General features: G+C 38.9%; 1 protein-coding gene across 1 annotated transcript in view; it reads right to left on the bottom strand.

The window, feature by feature from the left end:
* AMPH (amphiphysin) overlaps window positions 1-21880 on the bottom strand; it is a gene marked incomplete at both ends in the record, with an annotated part of 102152 nt that overhangs the window by 49857 nt on the left and 30415 nt on the right. Inside the window, one exon of the mRNA XM_079538207.1 lies at window positions 9452-9532. Within this exon, the coding sequence (XP_079394333.1) occupies window positions 9452-9532 (81 nt within the window). The remainder of the gene's footprint in view (window positions 1-9451; window positions 9533-21880) is intronic.

Below are 21880 nucleotides of genomic sequence, written 5' to 3'. Positions count from 1 at the left end.
CACCCACAGACAAGGGCCAGCTTTCATTGAATTCGAAAGCAAACCTCTCAATTGCAGTGGTAACAAAATTACGCCTTTCTATTAAAAACAACAACAACAACAACAAATAAACAAATACAAATTTGCATAAGAAATCTCAGGTCCTGAGAATCCTGCAAAACGTGCTTCTGCTCTGCACCTTTTGCAACAGTAAGCTCCCCATTAGTAAAGGTCATGTACTTTTATCACCTAACAGAATAACTATTGATCACAGAATGAAAATCCTGCATTGATGGCTTTGCATCCCTTGCAAACCATCACATACAGCTCATAAAAAACACCGATTTTAAGATTGTGCATATTCAATGCAATTTCTAAGTTTTCTACACATTTAATTTTCCCCCTTACTGATACAATCTTTCCCCTTTTTTTGGTCTATCAGATGAAGGCATGTGGTGGCTCTGAAACCACAGCCTGAAATTTCTTCATTAAAGCCATCACTTTCACTAATAGAGATGAAGCATTGTGAAGGAGAATGAAAAATAGATGTAATTTTGCAGATGCTGTATTCCTCTGAAATGAGATTTCCAAAGGCAGCACTGCAGCTTCACTTATTACTTCATAATTTGTTTTATTTGTTTTACATGACGCAGTAAAATGAGTCAGAGTATCATAATATGCAAGAAAAGTCCAGGGAGGTATCTTGATAGTGTACATAATAGCAAATTTCTCATGGTCTGGTTGTTTGAGAACAGCAGACCTTTCTCACCAGATGCCAGCAACAGAAATCAAGAGTTCCTAGCTCACCTGGCCAAACTCAATATGCAGATTCCCAAAAGTCTGTCAAGCAATCCAGGCAGTCTTTACATATGAGTGGTGGGGTGTGCTGACCACCTGAAACATCTCTTACTAGAAAAATCAGCAGAGCTCTCTCCAAGCAACGATTTCTTATTTTGAACATTATAGCACAGAGTCAGTACTGCTTGTCAGATGCTCTTTTCTACTGTCTGCTCTTACTATGTGCTCAGTACTATGTAGCTGGTAGAGACATGGGTACCCAGTGAGATAAGGAGGCTCAGTATTTCAGGAGCATCTGCTGTCTGCAGTCACAGCCCTTACAGACGTTTACAGAAGCATTAAGCATTTTCAGCAACACTGATTTCTCAGAATACATATTTTTGGTCTTATTTTATTAAAGAACAGTATTTAGGTATGTCTTAGTACTGGACTTAAGACATTTATAGCACAGTCACCATAGGTTGAAAGAGTTAAAAAACCTGTTAAAACTTTCAAATACTAACACCATACAAAACAAGGTTTGTCTTTACTAGTTTATGCATCAGAAAAATTGTTTCCACTCAGAAATTAATGGCCATGTTGTCTGCACGTAAGCTGGAATCAGACGACCTATTGGGAGGCTCATTCATTCACAGCTTTCCAGGCAGAACAGAAGAGTATGATTTTTCCATCATGTCACATACAGGATATAAACACAATACATCTTTAATAGAAAGGTCAAAACAGTGTACTAACTTGATACCAAAATCAAATAAATCCCTCCGCTTTAGCAGAAAGCTGATGCTGAGGCTGGAGCACTAACTTGTCCCATAGAAATGCAGAACAGGTAATTATTAATGCAGCTCAGAGTCTAATACTGGAATTCCAGCACTAACACACCGGGGAAACTGTTCATATGGAAGCATTATCTGTATCACCTGTTAGGGACCCTCTAGTGTAACGTGCAGTTATTAGCTGCAACATACAGCATGGCTGTCACTCCCTTTGCAAACAGATAAGTAGTATTGACTTGATGGGTCTTATAGGGAAAAGTATAAATGCAAAGGTCTGTGTAATTAAGTGAAGCTTGACAACAAGAGACTACTTAGATGCTTCCATAATTCAGAATGAAATGGAACCGTGTACCACTGTACCCTATTTAATTGTTTTTCTCCCCTCTGTAGTTCCTAGAACTGTCTTCCAAGTTCAAGCTTTTTTTTTTCTCAAGTAAATATATTTCTTCTTTTCTCTTTCTACCATCTGTGAAAGAACTGGCATTTGAACTACTTGTCTAGTGCACTGAAAATGGAGTATTTTTGTTATACCAGGACAGCATCAAATTTGTGGTCACCCACCAAGTAGGTTCAAGATAAGAATTTAATCATTCTGGTAATGAAGTGACAACATGAGTCAAAGGAAACATGAGTCAAATCAATCATGCTCCTCAAAGAGCTTGGACTAATCCAAAAAGTGTCAACTTCACAGATAAATGCCAACATCTCCTGCCTCACAATAGCAGTGGTACCCAACAGACCAAGTAAGAAAACTCACTGCCTGCTGCAATGCTCTAACTACCATTTTAATTTTGACTCCTGCTGCTACAACCAATTCTCACTGCTTCAGATGAAGACAGAGCAATGATGAAGAGATGAAGACAGAAGAATGATGCAGAGATGAAGACAGAGAATTCTTGGTGCCCTTCCTAAACAAAAACCCAAACCTTTTGCTTTCTATTTCCAGTGCCTCACAACTAAACATCTCCCTTCCCAAGCTAGGATTCTGTCTTCATATCTACTACATCACCTTACAATCATACTCATGTTCCTTAATTACAGCTCAAACTAACGTTTTCAGTGGATATTTTGGGCATGCAAGGTCAGCAAGTGTAGTCTACAAGAATATGGATGGAAGTATTGCATTCATACAGACTTTCTGTTTAAAGATTTTCTGTACATACACATATTTTCTGAAAACAGCACTTTCAGAATAGATTGCAGCCCACAGATGCATATTAATAACTGTATTTACAAATGACATATATAAGCTATGTATTAACAGATCTAGTAGAAAACTGTTCAGAACCATTTACAGTCCACTGGACTGTGCTCTGTTGGTGCACTGAATTACAGAGCTCAGCTATGTCAACTTTCTCCAGGGCCAGTTATTTCAAAGAGTTCCCAAAAAAACACACACCAGCCTGCTTCAAAAATGTAAAGAACTTGATCATTCAACCTCACATCCTGGGAGAAAACAATTCTCACATTTACCACAGCTGCAGAGGCACAACTGGTTAAATCCAAGGGACAATCGGAAGCAGCTCAGTGTGACTGCAGTTTAGACTTTAGATTTGGAGCAGTCAATAGGCAGAATTGAAAAAGCATAACATCAGATCAGCCACTCTGTCCTTTCAAGTGAAGAATTACTTGGAAAGGATCTGAGCCGCTCCTGCAGAGATAATTTTGTAGCATAGAACGGAGTGCTTCACCTTCCTGAGAATCCTGTGTGACTGGAAATTAGAGAGGTTGAGATATAACTGCATGCTATCTCTCTTTTTGTGCTGCGAAAAATACAATTTCGTTTGTAAGATAATTATTAAACATGCATTTTAGAAAGAAATAGTAATCAGCGTAGAACATCCTCCCACAGGCCCAGAATAATCTGCACATCGTTTTGATGGTATCTGGCTTTGTGATCATCTAGTATCTGGACCTTAGGATGGCCCCTGAAAAGATGTCAGTCAGATGAAGTCCCTCAGAACACAGTTTGCAAATACTTCTAGGTTTACAGAAACAAAAGCTCCCTTCTGCTAGTGCAGATGGAGTTTTCATGTGTCCTGTTTATTCTGGGGGGTCAGGGACATCATTTGGAATCAACTTTGTTTAGCAATGGAGCCTCCCAGGGAGAGAGGTGTACTGATCCACCTTAAGTTGTAGTTTAGCAGATTTTAAAAATCCCCTACAGTTTAGTGTGGGACTCCACAGACAACAAAGGAAACCTGCATATGAGCCAAGGGAAAATGGACTCTTCCAGTGAGAGTGATTTTAAAACTTGCACTTTTCATTTATTGCCCAGATTATTTTTCCTAAACCCTATGCACAAGATCAGTAAAATGAGGGGCTTGAAGGGTAGACATGAGGTGCAAAAGACAATTAATAGATATACGGGATGCACATAGCTTCCAAAAGAAAGAAGGGTTTGCAGAACATGTTGAATTTCTTGTGAAATGTTTTCATCGTGCCCTTCATTCAACCCCAGATCAAAACATCTGCGACTGCCTACACATGACTTGAGTGCCTCTCCTCCTCTTAGAGCTAGTGCAGATCTCTTTGGTGCAGTCTATGGAGTCAGAAGGAGAACTAAATCCTAAAGTCAAGACCACTCACTCAGCACAGCTGCCTAGTGTCTTTTGGGACACCTTGCAACACATCCACAAACACAACTGATCCTAAAGGAGACTCCTAGCTTTGTGGGATGGTGCTGGGGAGCCAAGAAGGGGCCTCACAGATGGCAGTGGGTGCTAACATTTAGAGAACTGACTCACACTCCTCATGGCAACCACGAAGAGGGCTACGCCAGGAGCCACAAGTGAAATGAGGGTTCACTAACGTACCTCCAACCAAGAAGGGGATGTGTCAGATCCAGATGCTGCCTAGGAGATCCAGCTGGCAGCAGCAGGAGACACAGCTGGGATGTATGTCCAGAGTCCTTGTGGGAAGCAGGACTGGGGACTGCATTTCTACAATATGGCTCAGGGATATGAGCTAAAATAGGACTTCTGGGCCCAAGTGAAGGGCTGTGCGTCCTGAGTGGGACTGATTAGGGCCATTAGGGCTGTGGGTGCCCCCAGAAACACAATGTGTTGCTATTTTGGCCCTTCTGATGACATTGCCTGGTTCAACACAAATGAAGTCAAATACAGGTACCTACGTTCAAGTATTGCAGTCTGGGAATGGGTGAGCCTCCAGTGACAGAGTTCAGCTACAAAAACATGTCCCTGGAGATGCCAAGGTGTTCTTGAGAGGACCGCAGAGGCACATCTAATGCCTGTGTGTAGGCCACGAATGTCATCTTTGCTGTCTTAGGTCACAAAATCACAGCATCACAGAATGGCCAGGGTTGGAAGGGACCTCAAGGATCATGAATCTCCAACCCCCCTGCCACATGCAGGGCCACCAATCTCCCCATTTAACACTAGACTGGGTTGCCCAGGCCCCCATCCAATCTGGCCTGGAACACCTCTAGGGACAGGGCATCCACAGCCTCTTTAGGCAGCCTGATCCAGCACATCACCTCTGTAAAGGTGACATCCAACCTAAATCTTCCCTCATTAATGAATTATAGAATCATAGAATCATAGAATCATAGAATCACTAAGGTTGGAAAAGACCTAAAAGATCACCCAGTCCAACCGTTCACCTATTCCCAATAGCTCCTACTAAACCATGTCCCTCAACGCAACATCCAGTCTTTCCTTGAACACCCCCAGGGTCGGTGATTCCACCACCTCCCTGGGCAGTCCATTCCAGTGCCTGACCACCCTTTCTGAAAAGTAATACTTCCTCATGTCCAGCCTGAATTTCCCCTGGCGTAGCTTGAAACCATTCCCCCTGGTCCTATCACTAATGACACGAGAGAAGAGGCCGACCCCCAGCTCACTACAACCTCCCTTCAGGAAGTTATAGAGAGCAATAAGGTCTCCCCTGAGCCTCCTCTTCTCCAGGCTGAACATTCCCAGCTCCTTCAGCCTCTCCTCATATGGCCTGTGTTCCAGACCCCTCACCAGCTTCGTTGCCCTTCTTTGAACACGCTCCAGGGCCTCAATATCTTTCTTGCAGTGAGGGGCCCATATATAAATATATAAATATATATAAATATAAATATATATATAATAATATTATAATAATATAATAATATATATAAATATATAAATTTATAAAAAGTTAGTGATATGTCTGACATGAAAAGAATACTTCAGCATCTGCTGACTGCCCCGCCAAACAGCAACCATAAACCACCAACAGCAGCACTCAACATTTTGCTTTGTTCTGACAATATTTCATGGGCAGATGCTTTTTTTATAGCAGCAACTGGTGTATCTCTGCGTGTACATATACAATATATAATGCTAATAGTTTAAACACTGAAACATTTTAAACTGTAGTCTATAAAATAAAAGAAATCTCATAACTATGTAGGGAAAAATGGTCAGAGTAAATATTCACAGATGTGAAAGAGAATATTGATGTTTTACAAGTGCTGAGTCATTAAAATATAGCAGAGAATAAGAAAATTCCTACTGAACTTTCTGACAAAAAAAAAAGTGTAAAATGCAGTTGCTGGAATGATGATATCTACAGTTATATGGAGAGAGAAATTTTGGACTTGATGATATTTTCACAGAGTAGAGAATTTTGCAGGAACTGTCTTTTTTTTTTTTTCTCTGAACTTCAAGGTCAGTTGAGGGGCTGAGAACATCCACAATTAGCCATGGAGAAAGAAACACATAAGTCCCAAGTAAATTCTTGCAATATACTGAAAACCTGTGCCACACAAGTTTATATAAGGTCCACAAGATTTGTTTTAAAGTGACAATTTCCTGTTCACAACTTAAGTGGACGGTGAAGTGGAAGCAGTTTTACTCACTGCTAAAAATCCAATCTTTTTGGTGGTTTTTTTTTTTTTTTTTTTTAGCTGCAGCAGCTTACTGCTTCTGACAGGAAAATCTGGAGGCTCTCTAGAGCCACTGTTCTCTCCAGACATGGGATGACTCAGTTTCTCCATGGGGACTCATCTGGTAATTCAGCTCTGAGTCTCATGCCAAATGGGGGTCTCTCATCCAGCTGTACTCAAACAGAGGTGGGAATGGACCTCAGGGCAGCTTAAATTATGCTATCCTAAATAAAGTTATATTGATCTTCTGGATGTACCCTTATACTGAGCATCCTGCTGAGCATGGTAAATACTTATCATCCAACCTGCTCTTCAGGCAAGGAATTGCTTATTAAGATCTCAGTTTTTGCATTATCTGTTTCCTGGATAATAAGTGCTTTGCTCTTTTTCTGTCCTTTCCCTGAGCTAAACTGGGAGTCCTTATTTATTATCCTTGGAGAGTATCAAAACAGGATAATTCTATCCATAAAACCAGTTGACCTCCCAAGTGACATCAGGTCAGTGAGGTGGAGAATTAAGACAAATAGTCCATTTCAACACCTTTCAATTTACCCAGAGCCCACATATCACTAGCTGTGACAGCCTTCCTCAAAACCAAATGTAGGAAAGTGAGATAGCCAGGAAATGGAGCCAAATCACTGTTAAATGAGATTGCAAGAAACAAAGTTTAGCCTGAACTTTCTCTCAAGCTGCCCCTGTCACAGGAAGGACTACTATAACAAACAACCATCGCAGAGAAAAATAATCCTGAAGAGATCTGGAAAAGATGGTGCAGTCTCCAGTAGGGGGTGGCTCTGCTTGGAAGCCCATACCAACTATTCTGTGGATCTCAACACAATGATCCATCACCTCATCTGCCTTTTAACTCTTTAATACCTCGAGTATGATTTTTCTTTTTCTAAGGGCTCTAGAATTGCAGAGGTAACCTTGACAGCAGGATTGAACGTAAAACAAGAGATGGCTGCTTGAGTCCACAGAGGACAGCAGTTCTGTAAAGCGCTGATCACTAAGAGTGATAATTCAGGTGCACAATGTAATCCTTTGAATCTTTGCATTCCCAGTCAGTTGGATATCAAAGCATAGGTAAAACTGAAAACTTAAGCAATTTATTTGGGGTACCTGGTAGAAACAGTGTTCTTACAGCATTTTTTTCCCCTTTGTATTTGAGGAATTGAGCAAAACAGGATTATTTGAGAGCAAGACTAGCAGAACACAGCAGCAGCATGCATGATTAGGTTAATAAATGTACACATGATCTTTCATTTGTTATGCCACTGAATCTAACCTTTACTGCATGTGTCACTCAAATGAGTTGTAGTATTTCCTTCAGCACTCATTCCTTGCCCATTTCCTCCCGTGGCCCCAAGTCATATCTGCATTCAGATTTAACATCAATTCAGTTCCTGTGGAGTCCTTGACTGCTTATTCCTGTCTCTCAGTACTTCAAAGAAGGAGGAAATAAAAATGAAGAAATGCTAAGTTCCTCCTTAGCCCTTGGCAAGAGTTTCAGCTGAAAAACAACGTTACAGAAAAATTCTTGGTAGAGAACAGAAGAAACACACACTTGAAACATAATTTTGCTGATAATGACTTTTTTTTCTCTTTCATCTCTTCTTTTTTAATTGACTCAGAAGTTGCATCTAAAAATACAACCCACAGAATTCTATTTTTTTCATGGGGATACTCCAGCTGCTCCTCTCCGATCCAGTAAGAGTCTTACAGATGCACCTTATTTCTACTGACATAGTTACTAGCTGTGCAAACATCTGTGTTATTGAAAACAATGATAAGCCACAAGATAAGAAAAATCAGAAAGAAAGAAAGAAATCCTCTATTGATATCTCAGCAGATTTGGAAAAGAGGAAGGTGAAGAAAAGGGAAAATACGGGGCTTCAAAGCTTCTGAATGCTTTTTCAGCCTTATCAAATCCCAGTATCTACCTGACCTTAGCAAAACTGAGGAAAGAACCACTCTCCTCAGAGAAACAGCTTCTTTTACTTCCCATTATCATCATTTCAGAGGAAGAATGAGCTACATAGTTCAGTTAGTCCTCGAGCCTCCCTGTCCTTCTAGAGATTGGAAAATAACTGTAAGTCACTGTAAGATGCAGAAGGGTTAATCAGAGTCTGAGCAGAGAGATTTCAGGATTTGTGTTTATACAAAAAAGGACAGAAAGGCATGTGGTAGATTGGACTGAGTCAGTGTAGGAATTGCAAACACTACTATGAACCAACTTTTAAGTCATGTAATTTTTGTGGGAGTAGTTCTCTCACCCTTCGATGGTTTTTACATATGAGCTCTGAAAGATAGCTCATGAAGGCTACTGATACCTCTGTATATACTTGCATAACAAGATTATTTTCTTGCTGACATTAACACCTGGAGCTAAAAACCCCATCCAAAAAAGTGAGGAGCAACTGAAGTTAGACTTCAGGACTGCACTGGGAGTATATTATGAACTGTTCAGGGAAACTCAATTAGTATGTATGTATTTACAACATTAAGAGCAGTCCTGCTGCCCTGTAGTGCATCATCAACACTGCCACCACAGCTCTCACCATCCCTCCACTAGTGGGGAGTATGACAACACACAGCAGTCTAAAACTGTTCAGTTATTCACTTAATATACTACCAGTTTTACTACATACCACTGATGAAAACAATCCACAACATGAAACCAAGGAAACAAATCATTTTCTTTGTCAGAAGGCAACTACAAAGCAATATCAAATTGAGGTTAGGTTCTGTTCTAAATCACACTGTTGAAAACATGCTGACACTCCAATGAATCCCGATGGCATGATGGGATTATGAATTATTAGAATATGCCTATTTAATATGAATGTATTACATGTCTGCATGCACAAATGCAACTAATTTTTTTTTTTTTTAAATTTCAGAACAAAATCTTACACTCATATGATTGAAAGCATTTTCTTTCACCTGTTACCCTTCACCATCTTCTTCAAAATCAGCAAGTTAAAATACACTGCATCCTTCTTAAGAAACCAAGGAAGTAACTGACCTCTTGCCGTTTGAAATTTTGAACGTATTCTTCAAACTGTTCATCCTTTGTTTCATCTGCTTTTCCTAGTTTTTGAAGTACCTACGTTGGGAAAGACAAAAACAGATCAGTATTAGTGTCACAAAACAAAAATGCTGTTACATTCAACACTTTTGTTCCTTCTGCGAGGCTGAAATTGCGTTTCACTTTGTTGAAGTGCTGCATGCACCACTGTTTACAAACTTTACCTGGGAAACCAAAAATCAAAAATGGTGACTACAGACAAAGCAAAATATGTTGTGTGCACGAGCAGAAATATACTTGGTGAGGGCAGGTATGTGGTAATATACTTCAAAGTATGGAGTTTCTTGGAGGAGAGTGTATGCTGGTTTTGTTTCTTTCCTTTTCCTTTATTATTATTATTTTGTTCTAAATAAACCTACTTTTCCTTCAGCAAAAAATCCCAGGGTCTCAAAGCAAGAAAAAATTAGATAAATTTGCTGTCACTTCAAGTTCTCTTCCCGTTCAGTTAGACTAAAAAATCAAGTCATATTTTTTGACTGTTTATGGCTCATTACGTCCAATGGTACTAACGCTATCCTTAGCTGCAGGATTTTCAGCATTAAGTGAGATTAAAGAATTGTGAGGCATGTTTAAAACTTCTATTGTTTCATATTTACCATCCTCATTAATTCAGGAGTTGACTGTCATCTGTTAAACAATAAATACATTGCAGTATGTCAGCAACAAAGGTTATTCATGTGATAGCAATCTCAAAAATAAATTGAACCGCTAAACTTTATACAGTGCTAAACTACAAAAAATATATTATGATATTAAATCACACCACTGCAAAGCCATTTTAACACTGAAGATTTGCATATAAAAGAAAATAGATTTTACCCTTGTTAAAAAAAGCACCCAAGCTTCATAGAACACTGCTAGAGGAATAAACCATCTCAGAGAGTGATATTGAGTTTGCTCTCCCAATACAAAGCAACCAACTTTTCTATTTTCACAGAAAAGGCAAGCAAACAAACAAACAAAACAAATCAAACAACAACAATCAACGTAAAAAATCCATACTAGCTGATACCATGAATAAACATATAAACAGCCCCAGTCCTGGCATACTTTGTGTCATTTCATTTGAATTTAAACTCCAGTCTGCCTGGAGCCGTAAAAGCCAGAATGCACAAAGGTGCAGAGAGCATTGCTATCATGGAAACCAGAGCTAAAGATGATCAAAAAGCTGATGCAACGTGACCTGTGCACCTGGCATGTGGGACTTCAAGGGAGTTTTGACATACGTACAGCAGAAAGAAAGAGTGAAATCAGAAAAAGAAAAAAAAAAAAAGATTTTTTCTGACCATAGTCATGTTTTAAGTTTTCATTCCCATGGCTCATTTGGGCATTTTGGCTTGCTTTTAAGTCCCCAAGATCTCACGTGTTCTCATCACCAACCCTTTTATAAAACAAGTGTAACAGTCGGCTTTACAGAGGAATCATTTAATTTAACATTTCAAATAATCACAGGAGTACCCATTGCTCGCTGTCACCAATGAGTCCAACAGTATGCCCCCAGCTGCAGCGTGGCTTTGATCTGCACCAAATGGCTCCCTGACAATTGCATGTTTGCTTTCAAAGTGCTGGCTGCAAGGTAAACCCCCTCACTGAACCAAGACGTTCAAGCTGCGCGCACAGGAACAAGCAGCGGGCACATTAATTAGAGTCAGAGACATTCATAGCATATGTAACAAACCAGGGCAAAAAAACTTGTGATAAATTGTTTTATCTTTATATTCACAGCACACATTTATGTCTCCAAATGGATGCTCGGGTCCAATAGCACAAGGCTTAAACAACCAATCCCTTACAGAATTTCTGCGTTGTTTTACTCTCATCTCTGACTTTTAAATTCTTCCTATTTTCAGCTACATAGCTGAAAGTAAGCTGGAGTAAGAGATGGTGTTAGAAGCTGGCTTCTGCAAACAAGCAGAAGAACCAAAGCTGTTGCTGAGAATCTCATGGCCCAGAAGAGCTAGAATGAGACATGGACTCAGAGTCCAGGATCGGTAGCTAGTGCACTTTTTTTCTTAGCATGCCCACACAGAGAAAGAATGTTTAGGACTAGGTTTCAGAACACCCATCAATGAACAGCCTATATTATTGAAAAGCGTACAGAGAAAAATAAAAGTTGAAGAAGCAGATGTGAACTGGAGATGTTGTACCGAGGGACATGGGTTAGTAGGAAATATCGGTGACAGATGGGCGGTTGGACTGGATGATCTTAGAGCTCTTTTGCAACCTTGGTGGTCCTATGATTCTGTGAATCTCATGAAACATTCTACAGTCAACTGTTCTGTAGTTTTCTGAAGAATGCTTAAAATATTTGGTAAACTTGACCTCCCTATCTAAAAAGAAAATAGGCAAAAATGTTGCACATATTTCATTTAATTAGCAGAACTTGAAACAGTTGCTCTGTTTTTTCCTGATTTAACTGTAATTTACAAATGTGATACAATACGGTCCACACGATGCACTGAATTGTGCTAAGGATCTAAAATGTATTAGTATTGGTATTGAGAATGAAGGTAAAAGCTAAATTTGGTCTGATGGTAAACCTTGATTCTGTTGAATGAATACATGTACTGATTAATGGTCTGGCAATACGGTATTGAGACAGATAAATGACAGATTAAATACACATAATTTGTGTAAGTACATCAACCATATCTGATACCATTTATTAATGTTTTCATTTGCATATTTCCATGTGAGGACGTTGCATCTTCAGTTACCATTTTGGAAAACACGAGACTTGACAATTTCCATTTTAAGTCATTTAAGCACCTTCATATACCAAAATCAATAAATTTCAGATCTGTGAAGATCTGAACTGCTAGAAAAGAAAGCGTCAATAATTGGCTGATCTTGAATTAAAATGATGAATTCTGTAAGGACTGTGAAGTAAATATTGCTAAGTGTCTCCAACATGTCAAAGAAAGGACATTAATATAATAGAAAAACTTACTGATAGGATTGAGTACACTTGATTATATTGAAAACTCATATCTTGTGGCAAGGATGACAGTGTTATAATAGTTGCTGAGGCAGTCATTCTGAAGGGCTTATCCATCCTTCTTTACAGATGTTTCCCAAACTATGGTACTGCTGGGAAGGGGAGGGAAATAGTGATTTTCAGATCTGAACCAACGCTAATAAGGAGCTGTGATATTCTTAAAGAACAACCAACGTGTTCCAAACCACTTAAGGTTTGCTCACACAGGAATACCCAGGACAAGTCTTCATCAGAAATTCTCAGGACTTAAAAGCTTGAAAACAAGATAATCTAACTGGCGATAAGTACTCTTAAGTAAGGATATTACAGAACAACCCTAGCAAAACAAACACTTTTGAGTTAAAGACCAAAAGTCACTGCCTTACATCTTTTGAGAGCAGCAAATGGCTCAGGACCTCAGCAGAAGCAAACTCATGCACCTACATCACTGTTCTACAGCACTGCTTTAAACTTAACATTTTTCTCTTCTACAACCTGTAAAAGAAACACCAAGGCTGGACAAATAGTACATGCCATAGCGAAGAATGCCCTCCTAATACCCGAGTTAAATCTCCTCTCTTTCAGTTTAAACCCAATGCCCCTTGCCCTATTTCTACCCTCTTTGATAAAGAATCTTTCCTTTAGGCCCCTTTATGTACCAGAGGGCCACAATGAGCTCTCCCCTGAGCCTTCTCCATGCAGAACAATCCTCACCCTTCTTTGATCACTCTCTCTTCTTCCTCTGTTACCTGCAGTCTGGATCATTATCATTACTTACTGTAAGAAATGATGACACTTGATTCAGGTTTTCAGGTCAATGCTAGCTGATCTGTAGTTATCACTCTATTTGTCCCTGCACACTTACAGTATTTATGATGCACAGAGAATTCTTGATCATTCAACATTCTGCAGTCAATTCTCATTGCTGTGCAATGTATGTTGTATCTCTATTATTGTATTTCCATTTGTTTCCCTGTCCCCTGTTAGGGCTTGTCTTATACCGGGTATAATAGCCCTTATTTACCCACCACCTCCAGTTAAATTTTACTGCTGAAGTCTGGATGTGGTGGATCACATAGTAGAAGATAAGCCTCAAAGCAAACTGCAATTTGGGAAAATATATTTAGTGGAGGAATGCAACTTCACCACTGCTGTCCTAATAGATGACAATTTCTGCTGCATGGAGACAAAAAGAAAAGTCATATACTGAACGTCACTAATACATGAGATATGGCCTAAGAGATGGAAGTGGAACCAAGTGCTCACCAGAATGGAAGAGCACGAAAAGTACTCTACAGGTCAGACTAAGTACCTGCATGACCTACCAACCTCTCTCCGGCCTTCCCAGGAGAAGATACTTAGGGAGGATACAAAGCAATTGTGCAGTGGCAATTCTGAACATCCTTGCAGAACCTAGCAAACTGTTTCAATCATCTTCTGGTGTGGTGTCTTCAGGTTTTAAATCCCTGCTGGATTTTTCCTAATGACAGTCTAGTCCTTGTTAAAGTCAGGTTAGGGATTTGCTGTTTGCACGAATATTCACTTTCTCATGGCTGCTTTTCTTTTGCTAATTTTACATCAGATTTTGTTTGCTGGTGCTTTGAGTGCTGTAAAATACTACAATATATAGAAGTAATTATGTAACAAATGGGAAGAGTACTAAATAATAACCAGACAAGCCTAAAATGCTATGATAGGATATGTTCTCTTAAATGAAATTGAAAGAGGGAAATGTGATCTTTCTACACAGCCTGAATGACAAATGTGAACATTATGCTATGAGAAATGATTATAACAACGTTTCTGCAAATTACAGAATCTAACTGTACCAGATCATTGACCAGATTATGTTAAAAAGCTCTAGAGAGGGCTGCAAAATATACACCATAATTCTTTTCACAGTAACACCACAGGCAGACTTCTACATCAGCCCTTGGTCATTATGGTTAAAGCCAGAAAGTGCTTTACAGAGAGCACAGACCTGCACATTGCAGTGCAGCACAATGCTAGACCATTTCTCACTGACCGTTCCTTCTTGCACTCAGAAAACTTGCTGTACTGTAACTAGGCACCTTTGCAACATTTAACATGATGGGTGGCTATTGTTCTGCCTAAGTGGATTCTGTGAGGTTGAGCAGTACAGCTTAGCTGGTCCGTAGGAATTTAAGGAGACTTAAAGACAAACTTCGGAGTTCTGGAGGCTTGTTTTGCTGGTGAGAAAAGAAGAAATGTTAAGAGCAGTGGCAAAGTGTTGCTAAGGACTTTTTCCTGCTTGTCTCTGGGGACTTGCATGGAGCTTAATGCTATAAACCCTCCCAGCTGGAAGGGTGGCTCATCGCTCTCCATATGTGTTCTGAAAGGTATGCATACCTACTGAAAGTGAAAGCCTAGCACAGCACACCTGCAGTGTACTTAAAAAGTTAAACTCTGGAGAGGCAAGCCATGGAACTAGTTTTCCTGTGTGCTCCATGCAACCAGCCTAACAGGGAAGGGCATCCAGGTAGAGAACGTGGGAAGGGGCATGGTGGATGACCTTCATCCAGAAGGCAGTTTAAAGAGGAAAACAAAATAGAAAGAAAGGTTAAAAAAAACCAGGGGAGAAAAAAAAGTAAGAAACCAAATGAGGAATTAAAAGGAAAGCATTACATTAAAGGTAACCTATAACAGAAAAATGAACATTGAGAAGCTGTGAGTTTGATATTTCATTTATTGCTCACTTTACCACTGAGGAACTGAAGTACAGTAAGAGCAAGCAACTTCTTCACCAACTTCAGAGAAAGTTAGTTACAGAAGGGTAGCAAATGCAGACAAGCATCTTAACTTCTTGGCCTTCCTCCTATGAGGAGGAGTTTCTTACTACAGAAATTTGCTGTGTTTAGACCTGTACAGAATAAAAGAGGAAGAGAGAACAAAAAGACAATATGTATGCCCTTCTCCAGCTATTGATGTCTGTATTTCTTGAAAAGATTGATCACTTCTTTGGTTGAACAGGAGCTAAATTTAACTGTCTGCACAATTATCAATAACGTCCTTGGCTGAATTTCCACATCCTTTACTGCATCCCACAAAAATAAAAGTACTGCTCTGCTGAATTAATAAAGCATCCTGTCAGTTGCTATTACTTCTGCCTAAACTTACTCATCTAGTTGAAAGTACTTGTATTTCAGGACAAGTATTTCAGACCTGTACGTCCTATCTGTACATCCAGGCCATGGACATTTTATTTCCCTCTTCCTTACCAGCTCCTTCACTTCTCTGTTCCCTTATGGTTTATCCTCTACACTTTCTGTTGAGCAGATATTTTCCTTTAGTGCACACTCTACAATAAGTACTAACAAGAAACACTTCCCACTCTGACAACTATTCACTCAGCTCATGTTATAACTTCATGTTATCAGTCCTCTATTCACTTTTTCCCCTATTTGGGCTGCAAACTTTTCAAAGCAGAGAGTATCTGATACTTTCCTTTCACTGTATTGAAGACAAGGCAGTACTTATATTGATTTGCTTGAAGATCCTACCCAAAACCCCATGATTTTACAACTTGTCTTCCAATTTAAATTTACCCAGTGACCAGCTAGTTATTTCACTATTTACTTGAAAATTCTGGTCCTCAGAAACTATGAGAGAAAAGTTAAAGCAGCCATTCAAAACTTTTTTTCATCGTATTTTCAAAGCATAAGAAGTAGCATCAAACCAGCTGTAGAAGAATTACTATTCACAACAATTTAATGATCCAAATATGTTAAAAAAAAAAGGAGTACAATGCCTATAAACAACTTTCTTTTTTCCCCAAAACTAATTTTTGAGCTCCTGCAAATAGAACATTAAAATCAACTACAGTGACATTCAGTGAAAAATTATTTAATCTGGAAAAAGCTGCAATAGGATTAAAAAACCTGTCTTCTGTACAACAGTGTTACCGAAGCTCACCCTTGCACATGGAAATTTATCTACCCTACTGTAGTCCTCAGCAGCACCATTCTGTTATCTCTAAACTAATTAAGCTTTTCCTGGGTCAAGAAGAAAGATTTCAAAGATAAAATTGCAATTTATCTGTGGTTAGCTCAGTTCTGCTTTCATATTTATGCACTTAAATTCTACCTTGAAAAAGACAACTTTGTCCTTTACAGACTCAGAATTGTTGCTCTGGATTCATTGCAGCAAGTATTTAATGATGTTTTATCTGTCTGTCTAATGGCAGTCAAATAAAAAATAATCAAGCAAAAAGCTTTTCAGTAACAAAGCCAAAATAAAGATCACGTTCAATACGACAGACCTTGAATTCAAAAACGCACAGGCATTCTTCCCCTGTCTAGTTCAACTGGATATATATAGCAGATTCCTATTTTATTCTTTTTAGCTCTGATGGTATGCTTTCAGTGGATCAAAGAATTCATAAAGAAACTTGCCTTCCACTTTAAGTAATGATGCTTTTCAGGTTATTTCCCATTCTACTTGCATTGCAGTACCTGATTTTCTGTACTTATTTCCAAGAGTCAAGAACAACAATTTCTACTGGTTTTGATTAAACTCACCAAACAGAACCAACTTATAACAAGAGAAATGGATTTTGACATTAAATAGATAAAGAGTTAGTATTAAAACATAATGTCTCCACAGCAGGTTTATATTGTCTGTAAATTCCATTCAATAACTTTATAGGCATCTCCAGGTTAATTCCAATTAAAAAAAAGGCAAATAAAGGTCAATTTACAAGAGAACTAAAATCTGGACGAAGAACCAGAGAAAAAGTTTCAAAAATTAATGAATTTTCTGCAAAGGGAAAGGCAAAAAAATACTTAAGAGAGATATTTCATTTTGACACAATGTGCTTTTCTATCCGCTGTCTGCGAGTTCAGGAGAAATGGCTCCATTTCCCACTCTGCAGTAAGATTCAATCCACATTCCTAGGCCTCGAATGTCAAAAACATCCATAACCACAGCCATGATGGCAGAAGCAAAAGCTCAGCCATTCCAACATGGGTAATAATGGAGCTCACAGGTTTCTCATTGTGCAGCTTGTTAACAGGTGAACTTACTTTCCTTTCATTGTTACATATGCAAGGCTAGTCATGTTTTTGTATCTTGTCCCTTTGGCTGCTAAATTAATCCATATGCTGAATGCAGCAATACAGCTGCCTAAACTTGACTGCCTCCTCCAGTCTGAGCTGTGGCATTTTCACAGATATTCTTACTCCTTGATAAAGGAGTTGTCTGAGGCTAAACAAAATGCTAACCTTTGGTCCAGCACAGAAGTGCAGTTATTGTCTACCCAGAGGCTCCTTGACGCCCAGTCAAGACAGGATATCCTTGTTGAAGGCTCAGGGCAATCTTCACTACAGGACTGAGAGTAAAACGCTTGGAAGCAAAATCAAGAGTTCCCACCATGGTTTGGTGGCTTGCCAATAGAATATCTCACCACCTGTTAGACAGTTTCATGTCATGCCACACATAGCAATGAAGAACACGAAGAACATTTCACCTCATACTTTGCAAAACATTTGCCAGGTTGATGCTCATCTGTGGAGGAATTGACTGTTTCTTCATGAAGCACGAATACATTGCAAGCTAAATACCAGTGAAGTGCCTGACATGGCAGCATTTGCTAATGAGTTACTTTTCATCTTGCGCCAAAGCTTTCTGCTCCACCCTCATCCAAAGCAAGAGGAAGTGACCTGATACTTCCAGGTGAATTCACTCCCCTGTAGGTGGAATGATAATTACGTCTCCATTCCCAATAATTGAGAAAATTATGTCCCAGGTATATGAAAAATTAGATAGATCCCATAGACTTATTCTTGAAACTTGAAAACTCAGGAAATCATTTATGTTACCCAGGCGTTTCTTTCATTCGTGTTTTCAAAATAGCTTTTTCAAAAGCTTATTGATTCATGAGAGAATTATTTTACTTACTGGAAGAATCTGAGGGCATTTCATAACAATCACAAATTCCCCAAGACAAGCTTTATAAAAATTACAACTAACCTAGCATAACGTGGTAGCTTTGACTAGCACAATACTAGTAAATACTTCTGAAAAGTTACCAGCTTCCCATCTCATGGTATTTTAGAATTATTCAACATTTTTGCATTACTCATGGTCAAAAAACCTAAAGTATTCTGAAGGAGCTCATCTTACATAGCATTTTTGTACATTTCTCATTGATAGCTGCTAAGGATAAGCTTGTTCTCAGGAGTTTATGTGCATCATTTCTTCATGCTTACCCCAGGTCATGGTCACCGGGTACTTGAAATGATTTAGACATTATTTCAGAACCAAGGAAGAAAATAACCACGCTGATGCAGATAACTGAGGTTGGAGAAATAGTACAAATTAAACAGGACTTTAAAATGACAGGCAAAAGTTAAAGAAGGCTCTAAATTAGTGCCAGTGTTAGCAAGGTCTACAAGCCACAGCAGCATAAAATGCCCACATTTTGACATCTAGATTTTGCTTGAGATGCTGCAAGCAAACATGGCCCTACTCTCTCCTGCAAGGTTTAGGGATGAGACCCCAGAATTAGCCCTTTCCCTGGCAACTCCCCTGGACATAGCTCAGAGCTGCTGAGCATGGAAACTGGTGTGTTTTGCTTGGATCCACAGCACCCAGAGCACAGTTAGGCCCACTTTGCAATGAAGTTCTTTCTTTGCCAAGCAAACAGCAGTCCTGTTCTATTCTACTTGGCAAAATCGACAGATTTAAGAGCTCCCTAATAGATACAGTTTCCACGCAAAAAAGTTGTCAGGAAAAGTCAGCATATCTCCTAATGACAGAGAAGAACTGGCAGAAAAGAACACTACTTTTCCAAAGCCCTCACAGTGAGAGGTACTCCCGAAGTCCCCACTCAACTGCAGTCACATTCTTATATCTTTTAGTGGCCTTTATTTGTATAAACAACGAGCCAGAGGACAATGCCAGCATGATCAACGTGAATGAACTCAGGATTTGGTAAAAATACATTTTCGATACATTGAGAGGGATAAAAAAAAAAATCACGAAGTGATAGGAAATATAGAAAATTACACTTCCAGAGCTCCCATGAATATAATTCTCCCTCAGCAACAACAACTCAACAACACAAAGAACTAGAAAAGCATGTGTGAGAGAGTACAAATACATTTAAGGGGCCACTCTTGATTATTACACTGGTGTGATTAGACTTGGGAATCTGAATATGTGAGAGAAAGAGGTAGGATTAGTTTCTCTCTCACTTCCAGAAATAAAATGATGCATATGGCAGTGACTGCTTAATACTGTCTATCATAGCTACTCAAGCTGTCACAGTTCTTATAGCAAGAAATTAAAATTCAGTTTAAAGATCCTGGAGCAAAATAAGGAAATCAGAACTTGCTGTGGATAATTCTGTAAGTGTGTGGCATGATTAGATTTATTGATTCATTTCTTAATCAAATACTATCCTTGAAATTTTCAGCTGTGTAAAATAGCTTCTGCAGTATGTAATTTCTTAACAAAGACATTTTTAAAATGATTTTTCTTACATTCTTTCATAAGGAATGCTTTTAACAAATTGAACCATAACGGCAAGCAGAACTATAGGCGTTTATAAATACAAATGTAACCTCTGGCTGCAGCTAACAGATGAGAAATGCATCACAGCCATACCATTTTGTTCAGGTATACAAAGAGTATGTCTAGGAATACAGATGTATTTATCACCCAAAGGTAATGAAAGAGGCTACAAGTACTTCAGGAAACACATAATACTCTTGGGTGTCTTTAAAAAAATCCTGTTTTTTTATTTAAATGTTTAGAGACATTGTTTATGACTAAAGAAGATCAGTCCATGCATAGTAATAGCAGAGGAGCTTGTTTAATGGAATAACTGAAATTAAAGGCCAAATATCTCACAGGCTGCTGAGATATATATTTCAGATAACTTCAAGATTCACCTGACTGAACAAGATCATAGGTTTAATCACACAGTACCCTTCAGTGTCTGTGGGATTAACAGTAGAAGATATTGAATGCAGGCTACCAAGCTACACTGAAGAGATGGCTATAAAAAGACAAAAAAGAGAGGACATGCACCTGTCCTATGTTGGGCAAATTATTTTTCTGCACATGATGCTAAGTTGTTATAATAAAGGAGCGTTATAGACCTCCTCATGATCCAAAATACCTACGTAAGTACCTGTGCTTCCATCCATGTCTCAGCTCTTTCTTGCAGCTGAATTCTACTGTCCAGCTTATTTCATACAAGATGTCCTTGAAGAGAGCAGCTCCCAGGAAGACTATGGTTTCCAGGGAAATAAATGATCATATTAAGAACCTTCTCATCTACTATTGCAGTAAAATAATACTCTAACTGATTTAATACACTCCACAGCACAAGGTCCAGAACAGCTGACAATTAAAAGCTGTAAAAGTTGTTCAATGTTTTCCTCTTTCACAGTTTACCTGAGTAAAATTATAAAATTTATACCAAATTGTGTACTGTAAGATTCAGTCTATTAAATTTTTCCTAATGCTCATCTCAGAGTACAGACAATGAGATTGCTAAGAGTGTTAAAAAAAACAGTGTGTTGTGGGGATTAGGGGAGGAAAAGAAAATAAAAAAAATAATGCTATGAGTCAAAGGTATCATGACATACCCTTTATCCAATTGTGTTTAAGGGGCAAAGTCCCTTCTTGTACTTGGAAACTTGCAAGTTGCTTATTCTGCAGCTGGTTTGTATCCTTAAACTGTGGAGAAGAGATTTTAAGAAGCTGTCAGTTAAGCTTTTTCTCCATGAGGGAAAATGTACTCAATCGTTAGTGTTATAATTAGTTTGGGCTTCACCAAATTAACTAATCCCGACCTTGTTCATGAATTGTAACTACTGCTGCAGTTCTCTGGCTCCCACTTTCCTTCTAAATAAGCAGCATCTGCTGCCTTTCGGCAGAGAATGTCTTTTCCACTCAGAAGAACAACAAGTATTCTAGCAGTAATAAAATGTTTGTCTTTGCAAATATTGGAGTGGAGCCACTGCACTGACTTTCAGTCACAGGAGAAGTTTATCATTAAACAGCTTACTTTTACAAGATTAAACTGTACTGTAAGTCATCATTCTAGAGCAAGATATTTGTATCACCACTTTTCTACCTTGCCAGGTCGTCCACACTTGCTGTTTTGATCCAGAAACACGTCCTTATCAGTTCTCATTCCTCTCGTGTTAGCCTCAAGGAAACTGATAAAGCCAAATTGACTGCACTATATGCCAGCTTATTCCAAATGGGAGAGTTCTGTGGCCTCTTCAAGAGTCAGTGTTTCCCACATCTGGGTGGTTTGTCATAAATTAATATCAGTTGATGTAATACATCTGATTGAAGATTTGATCCCCTGAGTCTCATGCACTTCAGGAATGTCTAACCTTTCGGGATTTGTT

This window comes from Tetrao urogallus, assembly GCF_951394365.1.
Source record: "Tetrao urogallus genome assembly, chromosome: 7".
In the NCBI taxonomy this organism is placed as follows: domain Eukaryota; kingdom Metazoa; phylum Chordata; class Aves; order Galliformes; family Phasianidae; genus Tetrao; species Tetrao urogallus.
Note: the sequence above shows the minus strand (reverse complement) of the source record. Positions and strands in the feature narration are given on the sequence as shown.